Below are 17,856 nucleotides of genomic sequence, written 5' to 3'. Positions count from 1 at the left end.
CACGTCATAGTAACCCTCGGGAAGGATGGAACAGAAGGGTCATTGCTGTCCCATACCCCACGGATATCTCTTACTCCCTGTGAGAGTGAGACCAGATCCTGACTGAGGGGCTTCCACTAGTATCCTTTGAGCAGCCCAGTTCAGAGACGTCTGACTTCGCTGATTCAACTTGCCGTGCATCTTCTAACCAAGGGACTACCGATAAGTTACTAACCAAGTGGGAACTCTTGGTTAATTTCTTTATCTGTTTTATTATCATTGTCAATTTTAATATATACAAACTATATCTTTTGTTGTCATAAGTAAAATTCATTCTTTTTTGTAAGTGAAACTTGTCATTTCTTTCCTTTCCAACATCACCTTCTCGATCCTGAACCAAAATGCCCAGTGGCTAATAAAGTTGCAGTGCTCAGTCAGTCTGCAACTAAACTGATATACCCACAGTGCCCAGCTGGCCTGTGACACAATAGTTTCAGCTTTTAGCTAAACAGCAAAGGTCAAAGAGCGTCTGAAAATTCAGCTCTGAAAGGGTTAAAACTGTAGGAAAGAATGCACATGCTAAGTCTACTGGTGTTTGGTGCATGAACACATCAACAATAAATGCTGAAATTCTAATTTCCTGATAGAAACCAACTAATTTCCTTGCTTTATTTCCGAGCCTTTATTGCCACAGATGTCTGAATCAGAAAATAGGTAGCCATACATTCCTATACAAGAAGAACAGAGATATACCAAAAAGCTCTTACCATAACAGGAATCTGTGACAGAGCAGGAGGCTGCAAAATCTATTTGCATGAAAGAATCCTCATTAACCACAATGTCAGTGGTGACAACATAACGGGTGCTAGCTTTTTCGATGAAAACCAGCGCATCTCCAGTAGAACCACACACTGGCATCTTTGTTCCACCTGGATGGAGCAGCCACTTTCTGCTATCCAGTGTGGTGAAATCATCTTCTAGGACTGTGTTACCAGAGATGTTTCCACCAATAAGTATCTGAAACCATTAGAAGAACAGTTTTCTTAGATCATGGAATTAAAAAATAAAATTCAGAAGTTCTTTGAAACTCAGGTATTTACTAGAATCCTAGAGGTGAAAACAATTTACTGAGGATATAGTTCATATCCTGTTAGTGCTTGACTGTTCTATATTCATCAGAAATTGATTTATCCAGAATTTTCAAAAAAGGAAAAAAAAAAGAAAAGAAATCAATAAGTTATATCATTGACAGACTGTAAATAGAAGGCAGCCCCTCAAAGTTAACTATTTTGCAAAGGTGGCCACATTCTGTTCACATGAATAGTCTATTGAACTATTGACTCAACATGACTACCCAGAGAGTAAAATTACTCTCATAAAAATATGTTTACAGAATCATGCCCACAGCAATAATTTTCATGTTGCCTGCTGAAAGGCAGCATGGCCTCATGCATTTCGCGTGAAATCTTTTGAAAGGGAAGGGAGTTTTGCCATTGACTTCAAGGTCAGTGTACTACCCTTCCTCTCCATGTAGAATGAAATTAATTATTTATCCATTTTTCTGAATTCAGTATGATATTGTTTGTTGTGAAAATCATTCAATAGTCGCAAACAACAAAGAGCTAGGAATTAAAATAAAGAAAGGATTTTTATTCAATACGTGAAAGAAAGGAAAGAAAGCTTTGAGATCTTAGAAATTGTGAATGCAATCTTGAGGTGTTTCAGAGATGAACTAACAAATATAAAAATATTTGTATGTTTTACAGTATTGGCCTCAAACTGCAGTAATATTACTGCTAGGAACAGTATCTATTTCCTTTACACTAATAACTTATCTTGTTATAAATTGCCAAAACAAACTCCATATATGGGCACCCCTGAATGTGGGACTTTTCAAATTTGAGCGGGTGCTGATATATATTTTACATATTACACCTAGCTCTAATCTTAACAAGTTGGCTTTATTCAGGTGTCAAAAAACTCTCTAGTATTTATATGGATATTTGTACCCAACAAGATAGCAACATATTAAAAGCACAAAAACTCCTACATATTAATTTTGATAAATGATTTTGCTGCATTTTTGTGTTTCTAAAATATCATTCCAAAGGTTTTCTAGGAAGAACGAGTAAAGGAACAAATATAAGCACAGTGGAAATACTGAGCCTGAGGACAATGTGAGGTCATATTTTAAAGTACAAAAGATGAATTACCTGATCAATTACCCATGGGCTGTAAAAATGCCCATTCTCAGATGGCTGCCACCAGCGGAGGTGAGTGGAGCTGGAACGGGCCTTCAGGGGAATTTCCATGGCAATGTATCGGCCTACATTGCTTGAATTACTGAAGAGGAATTCTTGCAGAAGGCTCCACGTGAGGCCCCCATTAAGTGAATATTGTAAAAGTACAGGTTGGCTTCTGGGGTCTGGAACTCCCTTGCCGCATCCCAGTCTCATGAAGAACTGCACAAATCTAACATTGTTGACAATTACTGTAACACATTTCTTCATAAAACACCTCAGAGGACTCAGATCTTCTAAGTGTGTTCTGGTTCCCCTGTCCCCCAACCCTGGATAATATTTACCAAATAGTCTAATGGCAAAGACTGAATCTGTAGACATAAAACCACTTGCCAGCCTAGACTACCTACAACAAATATACACATCTCTGTTCACTGTCTAGCCCAGTGTTTCCCTGCTAGAAGAAAGACTCAGCTCAAGGAAGGACTTTTGTCTTCCTTTTCATAGGCCACAGGGACTAAGTAAAGCAGCCTGCAGTGAAGAGAATGCATTTTGTCTGTGAGCGAAGGGACTAGGCCAGTTAGGATTTGATGAACAAAGGCTTTCAATTATGCTTTGAGCATCTGCATGTGAAGCTGATGCAAATCTGATCCTGGGTGAAATTTTACTCTTTCACCCTGCAAGCATGGATTTTAATGGTGTAAAAAAATTAAGAGAAAGAGGCTCCCGCCTTCCCCCCAAAACAAACAAACAAACAAAAACCCACCAGGCCCTAAGCAGAGATCATGATTTTTTATGAATTTGCTCAAAAATTCATTGTGTTGGTAACCTTCCAGAAGAAGCTGATAGTTTTTTATCCTGCTTGAACAGTTTCTCATTTTGACAGAACCTGATAAAAATTGGAAGTGAGACATGTTTCTCTTCTGAACTTGCAAGAAAGGGTGTTTTAATTCATTGACTCATCACTGAAAATTTAAAGCTACATTGCTTTAAATAAACTGGTGTAGGTGTAATCCTCTATATTGAGGTCCCTGGCAAAACTCTCTCAGGGACTTTAATGGGACCAAGATTTCATTCATTCAACTTCAAAGAAACCATGTTGAAGAAGGAGTAACAGACTTGTAAGAAGTTTGGGAATCCTTCCTTTGGGGTAAAGAAGAGTATAATCACATACATGGGGAACTGAAGAAAAACAGAGGTTACAGTGATATTTACTCATCAACCTCACATGGGTATTGTGACTATTAGTTGATGTTTGCACAGTGCTTTGCAAAATGTAAAGTGCTTTAACAGTGCTAATTATCATCACTTAAGTACTGGATGCCCGATAGTACAATAAAACACTGTAACAAGTTTTGTATTAGAGAACTGATTTTGTTTTGATCTTCAGGTAAATTTGCAGGGCAGGGAGACTTTTGAGGGAAAGCTTCTACAAAATATCTTACTAATGAGTCAATTAATTCAAGTGCTCCTTAGTATTGTCAGTTTCTATTCTTACCAAAAATAGCTCCTTTCAATATACATCATGTCAAACTGTGTCCCAGGGAAATATATTGCTAGCACTGTAAAACAACACTGAGGACCTACATGTATCAACATATCAACTTTAAAGGGTTGAATTTACAGCCGGTGGGTCTTTGTATTCCTATAGTTTCTCTTCTTTGACACTGATCAAGTAATTCAAAGAGAAAAAAAAAAAAGCAAGTGACCTTGTCCCCGTTGGAATCTGTCCTGCTTATAGCTTGTTATTCTTTTCTCTTTTTATTTTGAATAATTCATCAGTAAATCTTTCAAAAGAGTAATCAAAAGTGAAGATAGATTTTTTTTTTTTTGCAGAGTAAATTTTAACTTACCTTTTTCCCATGCCACCAAATATCTTTGGGAAAAAACGTATCTATTTTTAACTGCAAAACCAAAAGTTTGCCTTTAGATGCAACACCAATAGACACCAAAGAAGTGTCTGGACTTGTAGTACAACTGGATCTATTTAGATTGTACTCAAAGAACTGGCGAGGACAAAGCCCACGTTGATTCTGACAATATATATTTTTTAAATCTGTTTTTATCCACTATAAAATCGATTTTATCCGCTAATTTATGACTATTTCATATTGAATTTTTTGCAGACAGGATGCTGACAAGACAGACCACTGATCAGATCTTGTATAACAAGTCTTACCTTCCTAACCACGAAGACTTATTTGCTGGCACAGACATAATTACTATTCTCATTTTTCAGGGGATCTTCTCATGAGGATACACAAGGCTTTTAACATGGTTACTGACCCCACTGCTCTTACATTTAACCTTGGCAGTTCTCTTTAAAAGATCTATTGGGAACTCCCACTTTCAGAGTGCCAAATTAATCCCTGGCATAAACTGACATAACTACTAATGATCTCAGTGGGATTTGGCTCATTTATATCATGGAGGAATCTGTTTCAGAGTTTAGTGGGAAGCTGGTGAAGCTAACTATTAACAAACTCCCATTATATTAATTGTGGAAAGCTGAAAATGGATATTAGAAATGACTCTGCAGTATACAGAGAGTGGCTTTATTCAAAGAGGGTAAGAAAGGAAGCAATTATTTGCCAACAATTTTTCCATTGCATACACTAAAATATTAAACACACTGCCCTGTTTTTCTTTTATTAGCATAGCATTCATTTATCTCCAGTCTTAAAGGAAATTAGGATTTTACATATAACACCTTGAGGTCAATGTATGCAAATCCATTAGGGCCTACCGTGGAGAAGGGATAACTGATTATTCTTTGAACATGAGAGAGAAGGAAAATATATTGTGTTTTTAGAGTGATGGGGCATCTCACAGGACTCTTGTATCAGTGATAAAATAGTGTTAATTTCAGAACACGGTAGACAATCAAATTACTGAAAGGGTATTGATTTTTGTGTTTGCCAAGCTGTAAAAACACATTTGCTTTGAAGAACTTTGGAAATTAAATATTAATGCCTGTGATATTAGATGTTAGTGATGGTCCACCTAAAGCCATGGCTTATTATTTCTCTAAAAACTTAACAGTTAGTAATTAAGTACCACTGTGCATTATGAAGCTGTGCAATAGTGTCTCTAGTTAAAGCATTTATGCTAATGAGGACAAGCCAAAAAAGAGATAAAGAACATATTAAAATATGATTTGCTAAGAGTATTAGACAAGTCTTACATAAGAAGTAGAAGAATGGTGTACTAAAAGTGAACAAATATGAGGAAAAATGCAGCTGATCAAAAAAAGTAATTTAAGCACTATAAGCTTAGATACTGAATGAATCAGAAAACTAGTTGTTCTGAATTCCAGACAATTAACTTTTGCATTGGTTTACTATATAAATAAAGCAGACCTATGTGTGTATGTATGTATATATGCATGCAACTAGACAAGCGAGCACATGCCTGTTGTGGCATCTCAAACTGGTTTGAGCCCCCAAGACCTGAAACAGACTGCCACCAGAGGTGGTGCAAGCACCTACTCTGGATTCCTTTAAGAGTCAATTGGACGTTTATCTTGCTGGGATCCTGTGAGCCCAGCTGACTTCCTGTCCCTGGGGCAGAGGGTTGAACTTGATGATCTTCCAAGGTCCCTTCCAGCCCTAATGTCTATGAAATCTATAAGAGGTACACTGGGGATTAAAACATGTAACTTGTGCTGCATGTTTGCAGCATGGACTCTAATTTTGATACCAAGAAATCCTGGTATAAAAAAAAAAACACGCTGAAAAAAGCAGCCCCCTGAATAAACCAGAAGCTGAGTCCTCCAGAGAGATGCCTCAGCATGCTGGAGCAAACAGGAACAGGGCAAGGCGGCAGCAGTGGACTGGACCCAGGCTCTGTCCCTGGTATATAGGGATGTGCGTGTGGGGGGACTGCTGGGGTGGGAGAGACTATGTAGGAGGGGTGGGTCCCTCCCGGTGGGTCCCTTCCCCAGCCCCCCGCATGGTGCAAAGCGCCCCCTGCAGCAGCAGCAGCCATCAGGGCACTCATGCTCACTCCTGGCAGACACCCCCAGCAGTGTGGCACTGCCCCAGAACTGGCAGCTGGACATAGTGCAGGGCACTGTCATCCTGTTAGCGCACACCTTTGGGAATAACTAGGATGGGTCTTGCTGTCACCCACATCTCCCGGCACCGCATGCCAGAGCTGCGTGCCCCAGGGCCACACACACGTATGTATATCTATCTATATGTGTGTATATGTATAGATACATATATAGATTCTGTATATATAATTATATACATATATGTGTATAATTATATGTATATATGTGTGTGTATACATATATATACACACACACACACACACACACACATATGTATGACACAGTTTTGTATATATGTGCATGTGTGTATATAGGTCCTGGGTATGACCATAAACTGCTACATACTACTACTACTACTACTATGTATGTATGTATGTATTATGTATATATGTATGTATGTTTTTGCTTGGTTAACATTTTAGACATGTCCTCTGTTTAAATATGTCCTCTGCAGGCCATATTTGTTTTTAAATGGCTGTGCTCAATGTAGCTGGTGACAGTTTGATTGGAATTTCTCAGTGAATTACTGGAAACAAATGTATGCAATAAGAAGAAATTAAGTTCCATAAATTAAGGAATTACACAATGATGACTATAAAAGCTACACTAGAAACTGATGCTCCTACTTTAAGCATTCATAATGCTACCAAAATGAAAAATAAGAGCATATAATAGCAAACCAATTTCACCAAGAAAGAAAAATAGTTTCCATATAAACAAACTTCAAAGGATGCTGGGTCAAATACTACAGCTCTTACCCACAGAGAACTACCTTTGACTTAAATGCCTACTGATTTAAAATGGGAGTTTGCCTGAGTAAAGACTAAAGGATTTACTCTGATATAACTATATCAGCTCTCTATCACCCTAGAAACATAATGCAAAACATTGCTCAGCTATTGTCACAACAGAATTGTGGAAGATTGTTAGAGCTGTGTTACCTTGCCTGGGACAAATCCATGTCTCGAGTCATCAGCATACGCAAGCCATCCTCATTAAAGAAGAGGTTGTTTCCACCAGATAGGATACCGCACTTCCTTGATGGTTTTCCACCACTCACCAGCAAGAACCTATCAGATTCTAGCTGACCTGAGTACACAACACATGTATATATTTAGGATTTATCCTGAGGCACTCTTACTATAACAATTTCCTCCAAAAATAAGCTAAATAAATGTAACTCATAGAAGACTGATGGCTTTCCTACATTTTTATTTAGATTACATAAAAACATTGAACATTATTGGGAAACAGGTGAGTGTCATGTGCCAAATGGCAGGTAACAGTTGGCTAAGTTTGAAATGAAGAGTGACAAATATAATGGAATGAATTTGGTTTGTAACTACTATTTTAACTAAAACTTGTATTTTGTGTTGTTAATGGAGAAACTTGCATTTTGAGAAAGAAAGAATTCTGAGGCATGTGGCATGAGACTCCGACTCCTACTTAGTACGATCAGGGTCCTTCAGTCTGCAGGCCTACCTGACAGCAAGCCTCATTCAACCCATGTTGTCAAGGGATTGCATTTAAGGGAGAATGGGAGGCAATACCACAATGGAGGGAAATGAAAGAAGTATGTAATGGGAGGGCTACATGATAGTAATAGTGCTGTTTAGTGTGTCTCATTTCAGGGGTTGGTGTTTCTCAATTGGAGTTTTTGTGCCTTTCCTTAAATTACTGGAAAGTTGAAAGATATGGTCTGGTTTTCCAAGGCTTCTGCTGAGGAATTTTACAGTACTTATATCATTAACTCAGAATCCCTGTGCAGTAATAGACTACCCTGCTACGAAGTCCTCTGGTCATCCCATTTTAATTTATTCTATATCTGAGTGTATGAACTAATATTATTACCAGCAGACAACATTAATTTTAATGATGTATTCACAGTTTTCAGTGAATTCACTTAGATTTCCCTTGCCAGCAATTCTGTATATCTATTACTGTGAAAAAATGAATTGCTTTTCTAGCTGTAGAGTTTCAGAAAACTGTATTCTAGTGGAGAATGTGTGTTTCCGTAGCCATAGGTGAGAAAATAGCAGGAAGTGCCATAAAAAGTGCTGTCAGAAACACCCAGTTGTCATAAATATTGGTTAAGGGCCAAATCCTGACCACTTTACTCATAATTTCTGATGAAGTACGTTGCTGCCTATGAAAGCGCATGCTTCTGTGTATCAGTTAGTTTATAATGCGTCACCCAGCTCTACCTTCTGTCTTATTTAACTGAAGAGTCCCATTGATGTAAACCAGGCAGACTTAGGAATGGGAGAAAGATCTGACCTTAGGATTTTTTATCTCTTTAATTGGGTGTTCCCAAAAGGAGGGTAAACAGAAATAGCTGTGAGAGTTCATACAATCAAAGAGATACCTTCAAAATCATCCTTGAGAAAGTCTAAATTCTTGGTGCTTATTTTACAGGTTGGACCAGAATAGCCTGGATCACAGATGCATTTAGTTCCATTGACACAGCTGCCATGACCATTACACATCTCCTCACACTGTGGGCCAATGTAGACATTATCAATAGCCCAAGTTACTGGTTGTGACCCAGCAGGATAAAATCCCTGGTACCATCTGAATCTTACTGATCTGAAAAAGATATATAGTACATCCAAGTCAAACAGAATTCAATTGCATAAGAAAGTACAATTGTTTCTTGTTAAACTAACTCACTGAACATATTTGCTAAAAGTGACCAGGTATGTTCATTAGCTTCAATATCCAGTATGCCACTATACTTATATTCAGAGCAAACTTATTTACAGGAAACCAAGGAATCTGATCCACTAGTTACCATCCTTAAAAATAATTAGTGGAGGACTTGAACTAGGATTTCAAATTTGAGCATCCTCTACTCCACCAGTTTCAGAGAGTATGTTATTGGACTTGGGTGGCTTTACTTTTGCTTTAATTAACAATCTAAGAACCAGATTTGCTCCCCCTGCTCATGTTCAGTGATCTTCTTTGATCAATCGTGACCATAAAGCCATAGTGACATTAGAGCTGGAAAGAACTATTTAATACCTCTTCCTGCACTAAGTCAAGGATTTCTAAGACCTCAAATGCAAGAATACTTTTGATGAATTACTACATGCCTCTTTGGCCTAGAGATCTATAGTGAGAGGACTTAAGGATATCTGAGCTATTTTACTTTGTCTTTCCAATGCAAGGTACTGCTGTAACGATCACTGATATAAGTGGATCTCACACATCTTAGTAAGCATCCAAATAAAATCAGACACATAGATAAATGGAAATATTTGCAGTTGTACTACAGTAGCTAAGCTATGATCCCAAGTACAATCAGTCTTCATGCTTCAAGATGTACATGTGATATGTAGCCAGATCAAAATCCTTCACTTTCACAAAGAGTGCAGTAATGTACATTTAGGTGTATTATTGAAACATACATTTCTGTGAACTATCCAAGTGTTAGAGGCTGTTTAAGGAAAGATATGAGACTAGATTGGTTTTCATGAATTGATATGTTCCTTGGAGAAAATACTGGACAGAAAATTAACTAAAAATAAAAAGTCCTTGGCAGAATTAGAAGTCACTTACCCACATAGGTGCAGTTTTCCAAAGTGAATTACCTCTCTTCGCCAGCCCTGAGTTGTACCAGCATAGTACGTGCTACTTGGATGATGCTCAGTGGAGCATAGTGAGCTGAGATGACTGCTACTGCTGTAGCAGAGTGGCAGAAGCATGTGCCAGGTTGCCCCCAAGTCTCGTGAGAATTCAAGCTTCACTGGGTCAGCAGATGAGCTGTCTGTGGTGCATCCAATATTGATCTAGAGTAAAAGAAATACAATAAAAAAGATATTACACCGTGCCTTATTCCTTCCTTCTGCATTTCATATGGTACAGAGTTTTGCTTGTCCATGGGAGCTCAGGTAGGCACCTTAGTGGGTTTCTTGCTTTTTTCTTTACAGATATCTTTAAGAGTACTGTAAGCCTGCTCCTCCTCTTGGTATACAGTGTGGGGAGCAGAGCTGTGGTTCAACATCTTTGCTGTGCCCTTTAGGTTAATGCAGGGCTCTCAGAGATATAACCCATGGGTTGGATCCAGCCTGCCAAGCCCCAACATTCAGCCTGTGGTGGTGACCCTCGTCTGAGCTGACCTACACACCATGCAATGGGCTGGTCCTGTGCGCCTGCTCAAGAATCCATGCTGCAGGTGGCAACCAGGAAACCTCATGCAGAGTGGATCCTGGATTGGTTGGAGCAGGTGCTACATGTGGCGCAGTCCTAGACTGGTGTGTGTTGGGGTGCCATCTTCAGTGTGGATCCCAGACCAGACCAGACCAGACCAGACTGCATGTAGTGGGGTCCTGGAGCAGGTACCACATACTGGATCTAGCATGTGGGGGGCAGGGAAGAGAAAGGGAGGCTGGGAGTTTGATCTGGCCTGTAGACCAGATCTTCACCATCAGCTGGCCTGTAGGGCCAGATGAGTTTGACACCCCTGTGCTAATGTATGCCCCTGGAACTCAAATTAGAGGACTGAAATAATAAATGGCTGTTACACACAGGGCACAAAAAAGAGGGGAGGTCCTTTTACCACTGCCCTGCCATCTACCTGTCGAAAGGCATATTAACATCTGGATCATCATAGTCAAATCAAGTGTTGCTATTACTAAGAAATTAATTGGATGCACAAAGATTTCGGCAAGAGCAAAACTTATTTCTAATTAAGCAAAAGCAAGAGTAAGAGACCTGCTGCCCCTAACAGCATGTCCAAAGCAACTGCAACAGCTCTGGTACTACTTTTTTGGAGAACGTACTAGACCAGTGGTTTTCAATCAGGTGCTATAGTACTCAGGGGGCGCCTTGGGATTCTTTCAAGGTTGCTGTGGGGTGCCATGTCATGCTAGTACTGGTAGGTGTACAAACATGATTCACAAGGTAAACCCAGAGATTTCAAATAGGAATCCATAGTGTTAAAAACATTCCTGTTGTGGGACTTCTGAGTTCTTTGCAACAGAAGAATTGCTCTATTTCTTTTTGTAGTAAAAAATGAGTAAAAAAAATAAGAGCTGGCATTTTTCAAGGGACACCTTGAGTCTAAAAAGGTTGAGAACCACTTAACTAAACACAGTGACAGAGAGCATAGGCATTTAAAATGCACAAAATATGCAAACATTCACTGTTAGTTAAATGATCCTTAAGCACACTGTGGTTTTCTATGCTGGAATGCTCCAAAAACAGAAGACTGACACCACAGGGACTTCAATCTTTTGTTTAGAGTTGGTATTTATTACCTGTTTTTCATATTTATCCTATTCAGGCCTAAAGGCAGCACTGAAAACAGTATTATAATTAGGATGAGAATTGTTTTTAAGGCAAACTAGAAATGTAGTCTTAGGTCTGCTAAAAAACTCACTAATTGTTGTTGTGGGATCCCAAACACAAAGAATAGTAGAAATCTTATATGCTCAGTTGTTGTACTAATATGCTGAAAAAGTCTAAGTTGTAGTTTTCTAAAGCTACTAAAACTTGTCAAGACAAGCCCATAATGATAAATGATCTGATCTCTCTCTATCTGTATAAAAGTGTTTTTCCAGTCCAAAACCATTTATGTCAAGGTGACAGGTATAAAGACATAGTTTTAACTATTCTGAATGGAATCAGAATTGATATTCAATTAGGCTAGGGACAGAAGTTACACCTAAACCAATTTAAAATGATCACAAACTGGTTTTTTAAAATGATCACAAACTGGTTTAAACCTGTAATAGAACAGAAGTTCAGTGCATATAAACCAGTTTCAAAATGGGCAAAACTAGTTTAAGATCAACCTGGCTGAATGTAGTATCAGACTTAACTGATTTGGTTCAAACCAGCTTACAGAACTTCTGTCCCAGACCCCTTCTTGGTTCAAGTTAAATCAGTCCCCCAGCATCCCAGGATGCTTTGCAGCCCTGGGCTGTGCTGTGGTGTCTGCTCGAGCAGAGCAGGGTTGGTCCCACCTCTCTGCTCCCTAGTGGAGCACTGAGGGCTGGCTGACAAGGGGGTTGGGGTGGGAAACCCAGCTAGGGATGCAACCTGGTCTGCCTGGGGCGGGCTGAGCAGCGCCTACCAGACTTTTCCCTGCTGGAGTGGAGGGGGCATGGGTGTGGCACAGCAGGCTCAGGTGGAGGGGGATAAACCCCTCTGCCTCTTCTCTCCCACAGGCATGGGACCCTAGCTGTGGTCTGCCTGACTTTTCCTCCCTGTTCATGGCTCAGCACAGCCTGGGACCCCCAGAGTCCTACTCCTAGGCAGGGGGTGATCTTGCTGCACCTTCCCAGCTGCTGGGGTGGTGGTTTCATTTGGGGCAGCCCAGGGACAATAGGCCAGATTGGGAGGAGGAAGGGGAGTGAAATTGGTCCCAAGCCCAGGTGGGGACATGCACAGATTGTGGCAGTGGCAGCTCCATCCTGGATGTGAGCCCTGCTGGGCAGAAGGACTCAGGTGGAGGGGGGGAGGTGCGGGGAAAGGGCTGGAGTGTGTGTCCACATAAGCCTAGGCAGAACTGAGCCAGGCTGAGCATGCAGCTTGGGGAGCAGCTCCTGCCTGGTGGCCCTTTCTACCTGCTGGAGAGCAGCACCCAGGCTGGCCCCAGTCCTGGCCCACACAGTGGTGTGCATAGTGTATACTCAACCTAGCAGCACCTGGAGCTGGGCTAGAGTACCAAGAAGCTGGACAGTGCAATTCTGGAGGCCAAGCTGGGCCAGGCACTGGGCTCCTTCACAGGCTCCAAGGTGGATGGGTGCAAGGGTTCCCCAGGCAGTGAAGAGGAGCCAGATTCACCCATCACCACTGCTGCACAGTACTTGCTGGATGGCCTCAGCCCTAAGCACTACTACCTGCTGTGTCCTGGTCTGCCAGGCACTGAGTTGGGTGCATCTTGATTATTCTTCACCTACGTGGTGGCATGGCAGCAGTGCAGCGCAGCCCTGTGTACCAGGTGTGGGCACACCCCTACGGTTTCCCCACCACCGCCACTTCTGTCAGGGGGGCTCACCCTGGCCATAATAGTAGGTACTGCCCACGCTGCCTGCATCGCTGAACTGTGGTTGACCACTGGATGGGCAGACAGTGGTGGTGGCAGGGAAGCTCTAGGGGTAGCATCCTGCATCAGGCACCCGGTACATGGGGCTGTGTTGTGCTGCCGCTGGGTAGGTTAAGAGTGACAGCGCTCCCAGTTCAGTGCCTGGCAGTCCGGCGGACAGCGAATGTTAGCACTTAGGGTTGAGGTCATCCAGCAAATGCCATGTGGTGGTGGTGGGTGTGGCCAGCTCCTTCTTGTTGCCCGGGGAGCCCTTGCACCCATCCACCTTGGGGCCTGTGAAGGAGCCCAGTGCCTGGTCTGGCTTGGCCTCCAGCATCACACTGCCCAGGTTTTTGGTGCCCCTGTTCTCCAGGCACTGGATAACAAGCTCCAGGCGCTGCTGGGGCATGCCTGTGCCATGCACGCTGCTGTGGGGGCCAGAGCTGGCCCAGGTGTCACTCTCCAGCAGTTAGAAGGAGCCACTGGGAAGGAGCTGCATGCTCAGCTTGGCTCGGCTTTGCCCTGGTCTAGCATGGATACATACTCCAGCCCCTTCTCCGCCCCTCCCAACCTGGGTCCCTCTGCTCAGCTGGGCTCACATCCAGGATGAGCACCCTCTGTGCTCTGCTCTGTGCATATCCCCACCTGGACTTGGGGCCAGTTTCACTCCCCTCCCTCCCCTTGATCTGGCCTTTGCTCTAGGGCTGCCCCAAGTGAAACCCCCATCTCAGAGGCTGGGTAGGTGCAGTGGGATTGCCCCCTGGCTGGGTGGGGTGTTCTAGGGGTCCTGGGCTATGCTGAGGTGTGAGCAGGGGGCACAAGCTGGGCAGACCCCTGCTGGGGTTCTGTGCCTGCGGGAGAGGGGAGGCAGGGGGGTTTAATTCCCCTCCCTCCCTGCCTTCGCCTGAGACACTGCCTGGGTCAGCCACTGCTGGCCATGTCCCCCCACTGCTCGGGGAGAAGCCTGGCAAGGGCTGCTTCCCCTTTCCCATCCAGGCACAGCCTGGCTGGGGACCCTGCAGACCAGGGTGAGGCTTTAAACCTATCACACTCAGCCTGCTGGGGCCTGGCCATGCCCTCTCCCTTCCCCTCCAGCTCAGCTTCCCTCCAGCTTTTGGGCCATTGGCAAAGGGAAGGGAGGACTCATTCTGAGCCACTGCAGGCATGTGGCTGCATTTCTGAAATCAAAAGTGAATGTGTATTAACTTGCTTGTTGGTTCAATCAATGCAGGTTAGACTAACCTGCAAAGATTGAATCAATTCAGGCTTGGGCTTTTCAAATATCTGTGCTTAGCCTTATCGGATGTCATGTAAAATAAAATATTTTACATAGCAAGAGCAGGAGGGGGCAACAGGGGAGGTCTTCTCATTCTTCCTGAGAAAGTAGGGCAATCAGCTGGTTACCTCAGATATCTGCACCTGAATGCATGGATCCTGGCAAACAAGCAGGAGGAATCAGAAGTCCTTGTACAGTCACAGAACTATGATGTGTTTGGAATAACAGAGACTTGGGATAGCTCACATGATTGGAGCACTGTCATACATGGCTATAAAGTTCAGGAAGAACAAGCAGGGGAGAAGAGGACAAGGAGTTAAGTTTTATGTAAGAGTCATATGATTGCTCAGAGCTCCAGTATGAAACTGGAGATAGGCCTGTTGAAAGTCTCTGGGTTAAGGTCAGAGGGGAGAGCGACAATGGTGATGTTGTGGTGGGTGTCTGCTATAGGCCACCAGGCTACCAGGAGGATGAGGTGGATGAGACTTTCTTCAGAGAGATAGCTAAAGTTTCCTGACCACAGGCCCTGGTTCTCATGGGGGACTTCAGTCACCATTGGGATGGCAATACAGGAGTGACGTTTTGGGGAGTGTTGGGGACAACTTCCTGGTACAAGTGTTGGAGAGATCAGCTTGAGCCTGTGCTTTTCTGAACCTGCTGCTCACAAACAGAGAAGAATGGGTGGGGAGCACAGAAGTGGATGGCAACTTCAGCAGCAGTGAGCACAAGATGATCGAGTTCAGGACCCTGACAAAAGGAAGAAAGGAGAGTAGCAGAGTATGGACCCTGGGCTTCAGAAAAGCAGTCTGTGACTCCTGCAGGGAACTGATGGGCAGGATCCCCTGGGAGGCCAGTCTTAGGGGGAAAGGAGTCCAAGACACCTGGTTGTTTTTTAAAGAAATCTTACCAAGCACACAAGCATGAACTATCACAATGCACAAGAAGACTAGCCAGAATGGTAGAAAACCAGCTTGGCTTAGCAGGGAACTTTTCAGTGAGCAAAAAAAGGAAGCTTACAAGAAGTGGAAATATGGACAAATGACTAGGAAGGAGCATAAGAGTCTTCCATGGGCATGCAGGGATGAAATCAGGAAGGCCAAAATGCAATTGGAGTTGCAGCTAGCAAGGGATATGAAGGGTAACAAGAAGGGTTTCTACAAGTATGTCAGCAAGAAGAGGATCATGGTCGCCTACCAAATCAACCTATTGATAGATGATGTGGAAAAGGCTGAAGTACTCGGTGCTTCTTTCACCCAGTCTTCACAGGCGAGGTCAGCACGGATACACAGCCTAATCATAGGCAAGTGATTAGAAGGAGTCAGCATGGATTCACCAAGGACAAGTCATGCCTGACCAGCCTGATTGCCTTCTAGAATGAGATAACTGGCTCTGTGGGTGCAGAGAGAGCAGTGGATGTGATATACCTTGACTTCAGCAATGCTTTTGATACAGTCTCCCACAACATTCTTGCAAGCAAGCTAAGGAAGCTAAGGAAGTACAGGCTGGATGAAGGGACTGTAAAATGGATAGAAAACTGGCCGGATAGTCAGGCTCAAAGGATAGTAAATCAATGGCTTGATGTCTACTTGGCAGCTGGTATCAAGTGGAGTGTCTCATGGGGTCAGTCCTTGGGCTGCTTTTGTTCAACATCTTCATACACGACTTGGATGATCAGATGTAGTGCACTCTCAGCAAGTTTGCAAATGACATCATTTGGGGAGTAGTAGATATGCTGGAGTACGGCTAGGATTCAGGCAGAAATTAGACAAATTGGAGGACTGTTTTGAGCAGGGGCTTGGACTAGACCTCCTCAGGTCCCTGCCAATCCTAATTTTCTATGAATCTATGTGGAATAATAAAGCATAGATGAAAATCACTTCATTTATACTAATGTCTTCAAAACCCTTAGCTGAAAGCATTTAACTTTTTGTACAATGCTGGTACCAGATGCAAAAAACCTGCATATAGGTCTTATGAGGTTAACACTCTGCAGACTTACAGTATCTTAATGTGAACGCAAAGATTTTTTTCTACAGCTTTTTCATCTATTTTTTAAAACAGGAAACAGTTGATATTCAATATTTTATGAAACAGTTGCATGACAGATTGCAATGTGCATGAGTACACAGCCAAATCTCATTTTCTTGGACTACTTTAACTATCATTTTAGCAACAGTTTACAAGCTTATATCATTTGTTGCATAAAGATGGAATGGACTATGACCTAATTAAATGCTAAACACATACAAAATGTATATAAATTTATATATCTTTAAAGTATCTTTTTTCAATAGATTCCACAAATGAAATCCCAGGCCTTAGGGTTACTCCCATCAGTTGTCCCACTGACTGTATGATAGTAAATATTATGCTTTCTAGAACTGTTTGTAGGACTGGCTCCTTATTTGCTCCTAGTTTTCAACCAATTTTGTATAGCTCACTAGGACTTTCAAAATTACTACTCTCTAAATCAGGAATTGGCAATGTTTTTCTGGTAGTGGACCAAAATGACTAGCTTAGGTATGAGCAAAACCAATGTCAGGACCTGGCCACAACTGCCTCTTCTTCCCACTACCCAGCTGCGGGGCAACATGGGAGAAGATTCCTGCAGCCCATGGCTGAAAGCTAACAAAGCCCTGCTTGGCTCTGAGCCAGATTCAATGGCTCTTCAGGACAGATGTGGACCACAGGCCATATGTTACCCACCCCTGTTCTAAATAATACAATTTCAATTTGTTTTTAGATATGTTTATTTAGGGAGACATTACCGCTTGCCCTGTTGTACTGCTTGGGGAAGTAACAGGTGATTACTGGGTCCTTATCTTGCCTTAATGGACAAGATGGACAAAAAGCAGCTTCTGCTATTCTCTCTCCCCTCCACACAGAGTTGGGAGCAGCAACTCTGGTTCCAGTAGTTGAATGCTACAGACAGTACAAATAAGCCAGGATAAAGGAAAAAATAAATTGCTACTGGTATATGTCTGCCAGGTCTGCTCATGGAGGTAGTGCAACATCACACTGTGTCATGGCAGGCTGTAAAATGATAGTTTTTATTATATTCTGATATTCTATTTTCTTGTCTTCAGAGTTTGCCAGTTTAAATTCTTCAAGTTTGAGGACAAGAATATGGATGCAATTTGTTATCAACATGTATGTAGACCAGGGGTCAGCAATGTTTTTGGGCAGAGTGCCAAAAACACCCACAACCTCAGCTTGTAAGATGCTGGTGTGCCAGGGTGGATGACGGGGGGGGGGGGGGGGGGGGGGGGGCCCAACC

At 42.5% G+C, this 17,856-nt stretch overlaps 1 protein-coding gene across 1 annotated transcript in view; it reads right to left on the bottom strand.

Annotated features, from left to right (window-relative positions):
- RELN (reelin) overlaps positions 1 to 17,856 on the bottom strand; it is a gene marked incomplete at its 5' end in the record, with an annotated part of 668,605 nt that overhangs the window by 65,730 nt on the left and 585,019 nt on the right. Inside the window, 5 exons of the mRNA XM_019509331.1 lie at positions 747 to 996; positions 2,193 to 2,451; positions 7,215 to 7,362; positions 8,639 to 8,859; positions 9,832 to 10,061. Coding sequence (XP_019364876.1) covers positions 747 to 996; positions 2,193 to 2,451; positions 7,215 to 7,362; positions 8,639 to 8,859; positions 9,832 to 10,061 — 1,108 coding nt within the window. The remainder of the gene's footprint in view (positions 1 to 746; positions 997 to 2,192; positions 2,452 to 7,214; positions 7,363 to 8,638; positions 8,860 to 9,831; positions 10,062 to 17,856) is intronic.

Source organism: Gavialis gangeticus, unplaced genomic scaffold, assembly GCF_001723915.1.
Source record: "Gavialis gangeticus isolate Ggan-Ray unplaced genomic scaffold, GavGan_comp1, whole genome shotgun sequence".
Classification (NCBI taxonomy): domain Eukaryota; kingdom Metazoa; phylum Chordata; order Crocodylia; family Gavialidae; genus Gavialis; species Gavialis gangeticus.
This window is presented reverse-complemented; position numbering and strand designations above follow the sequence as displayed.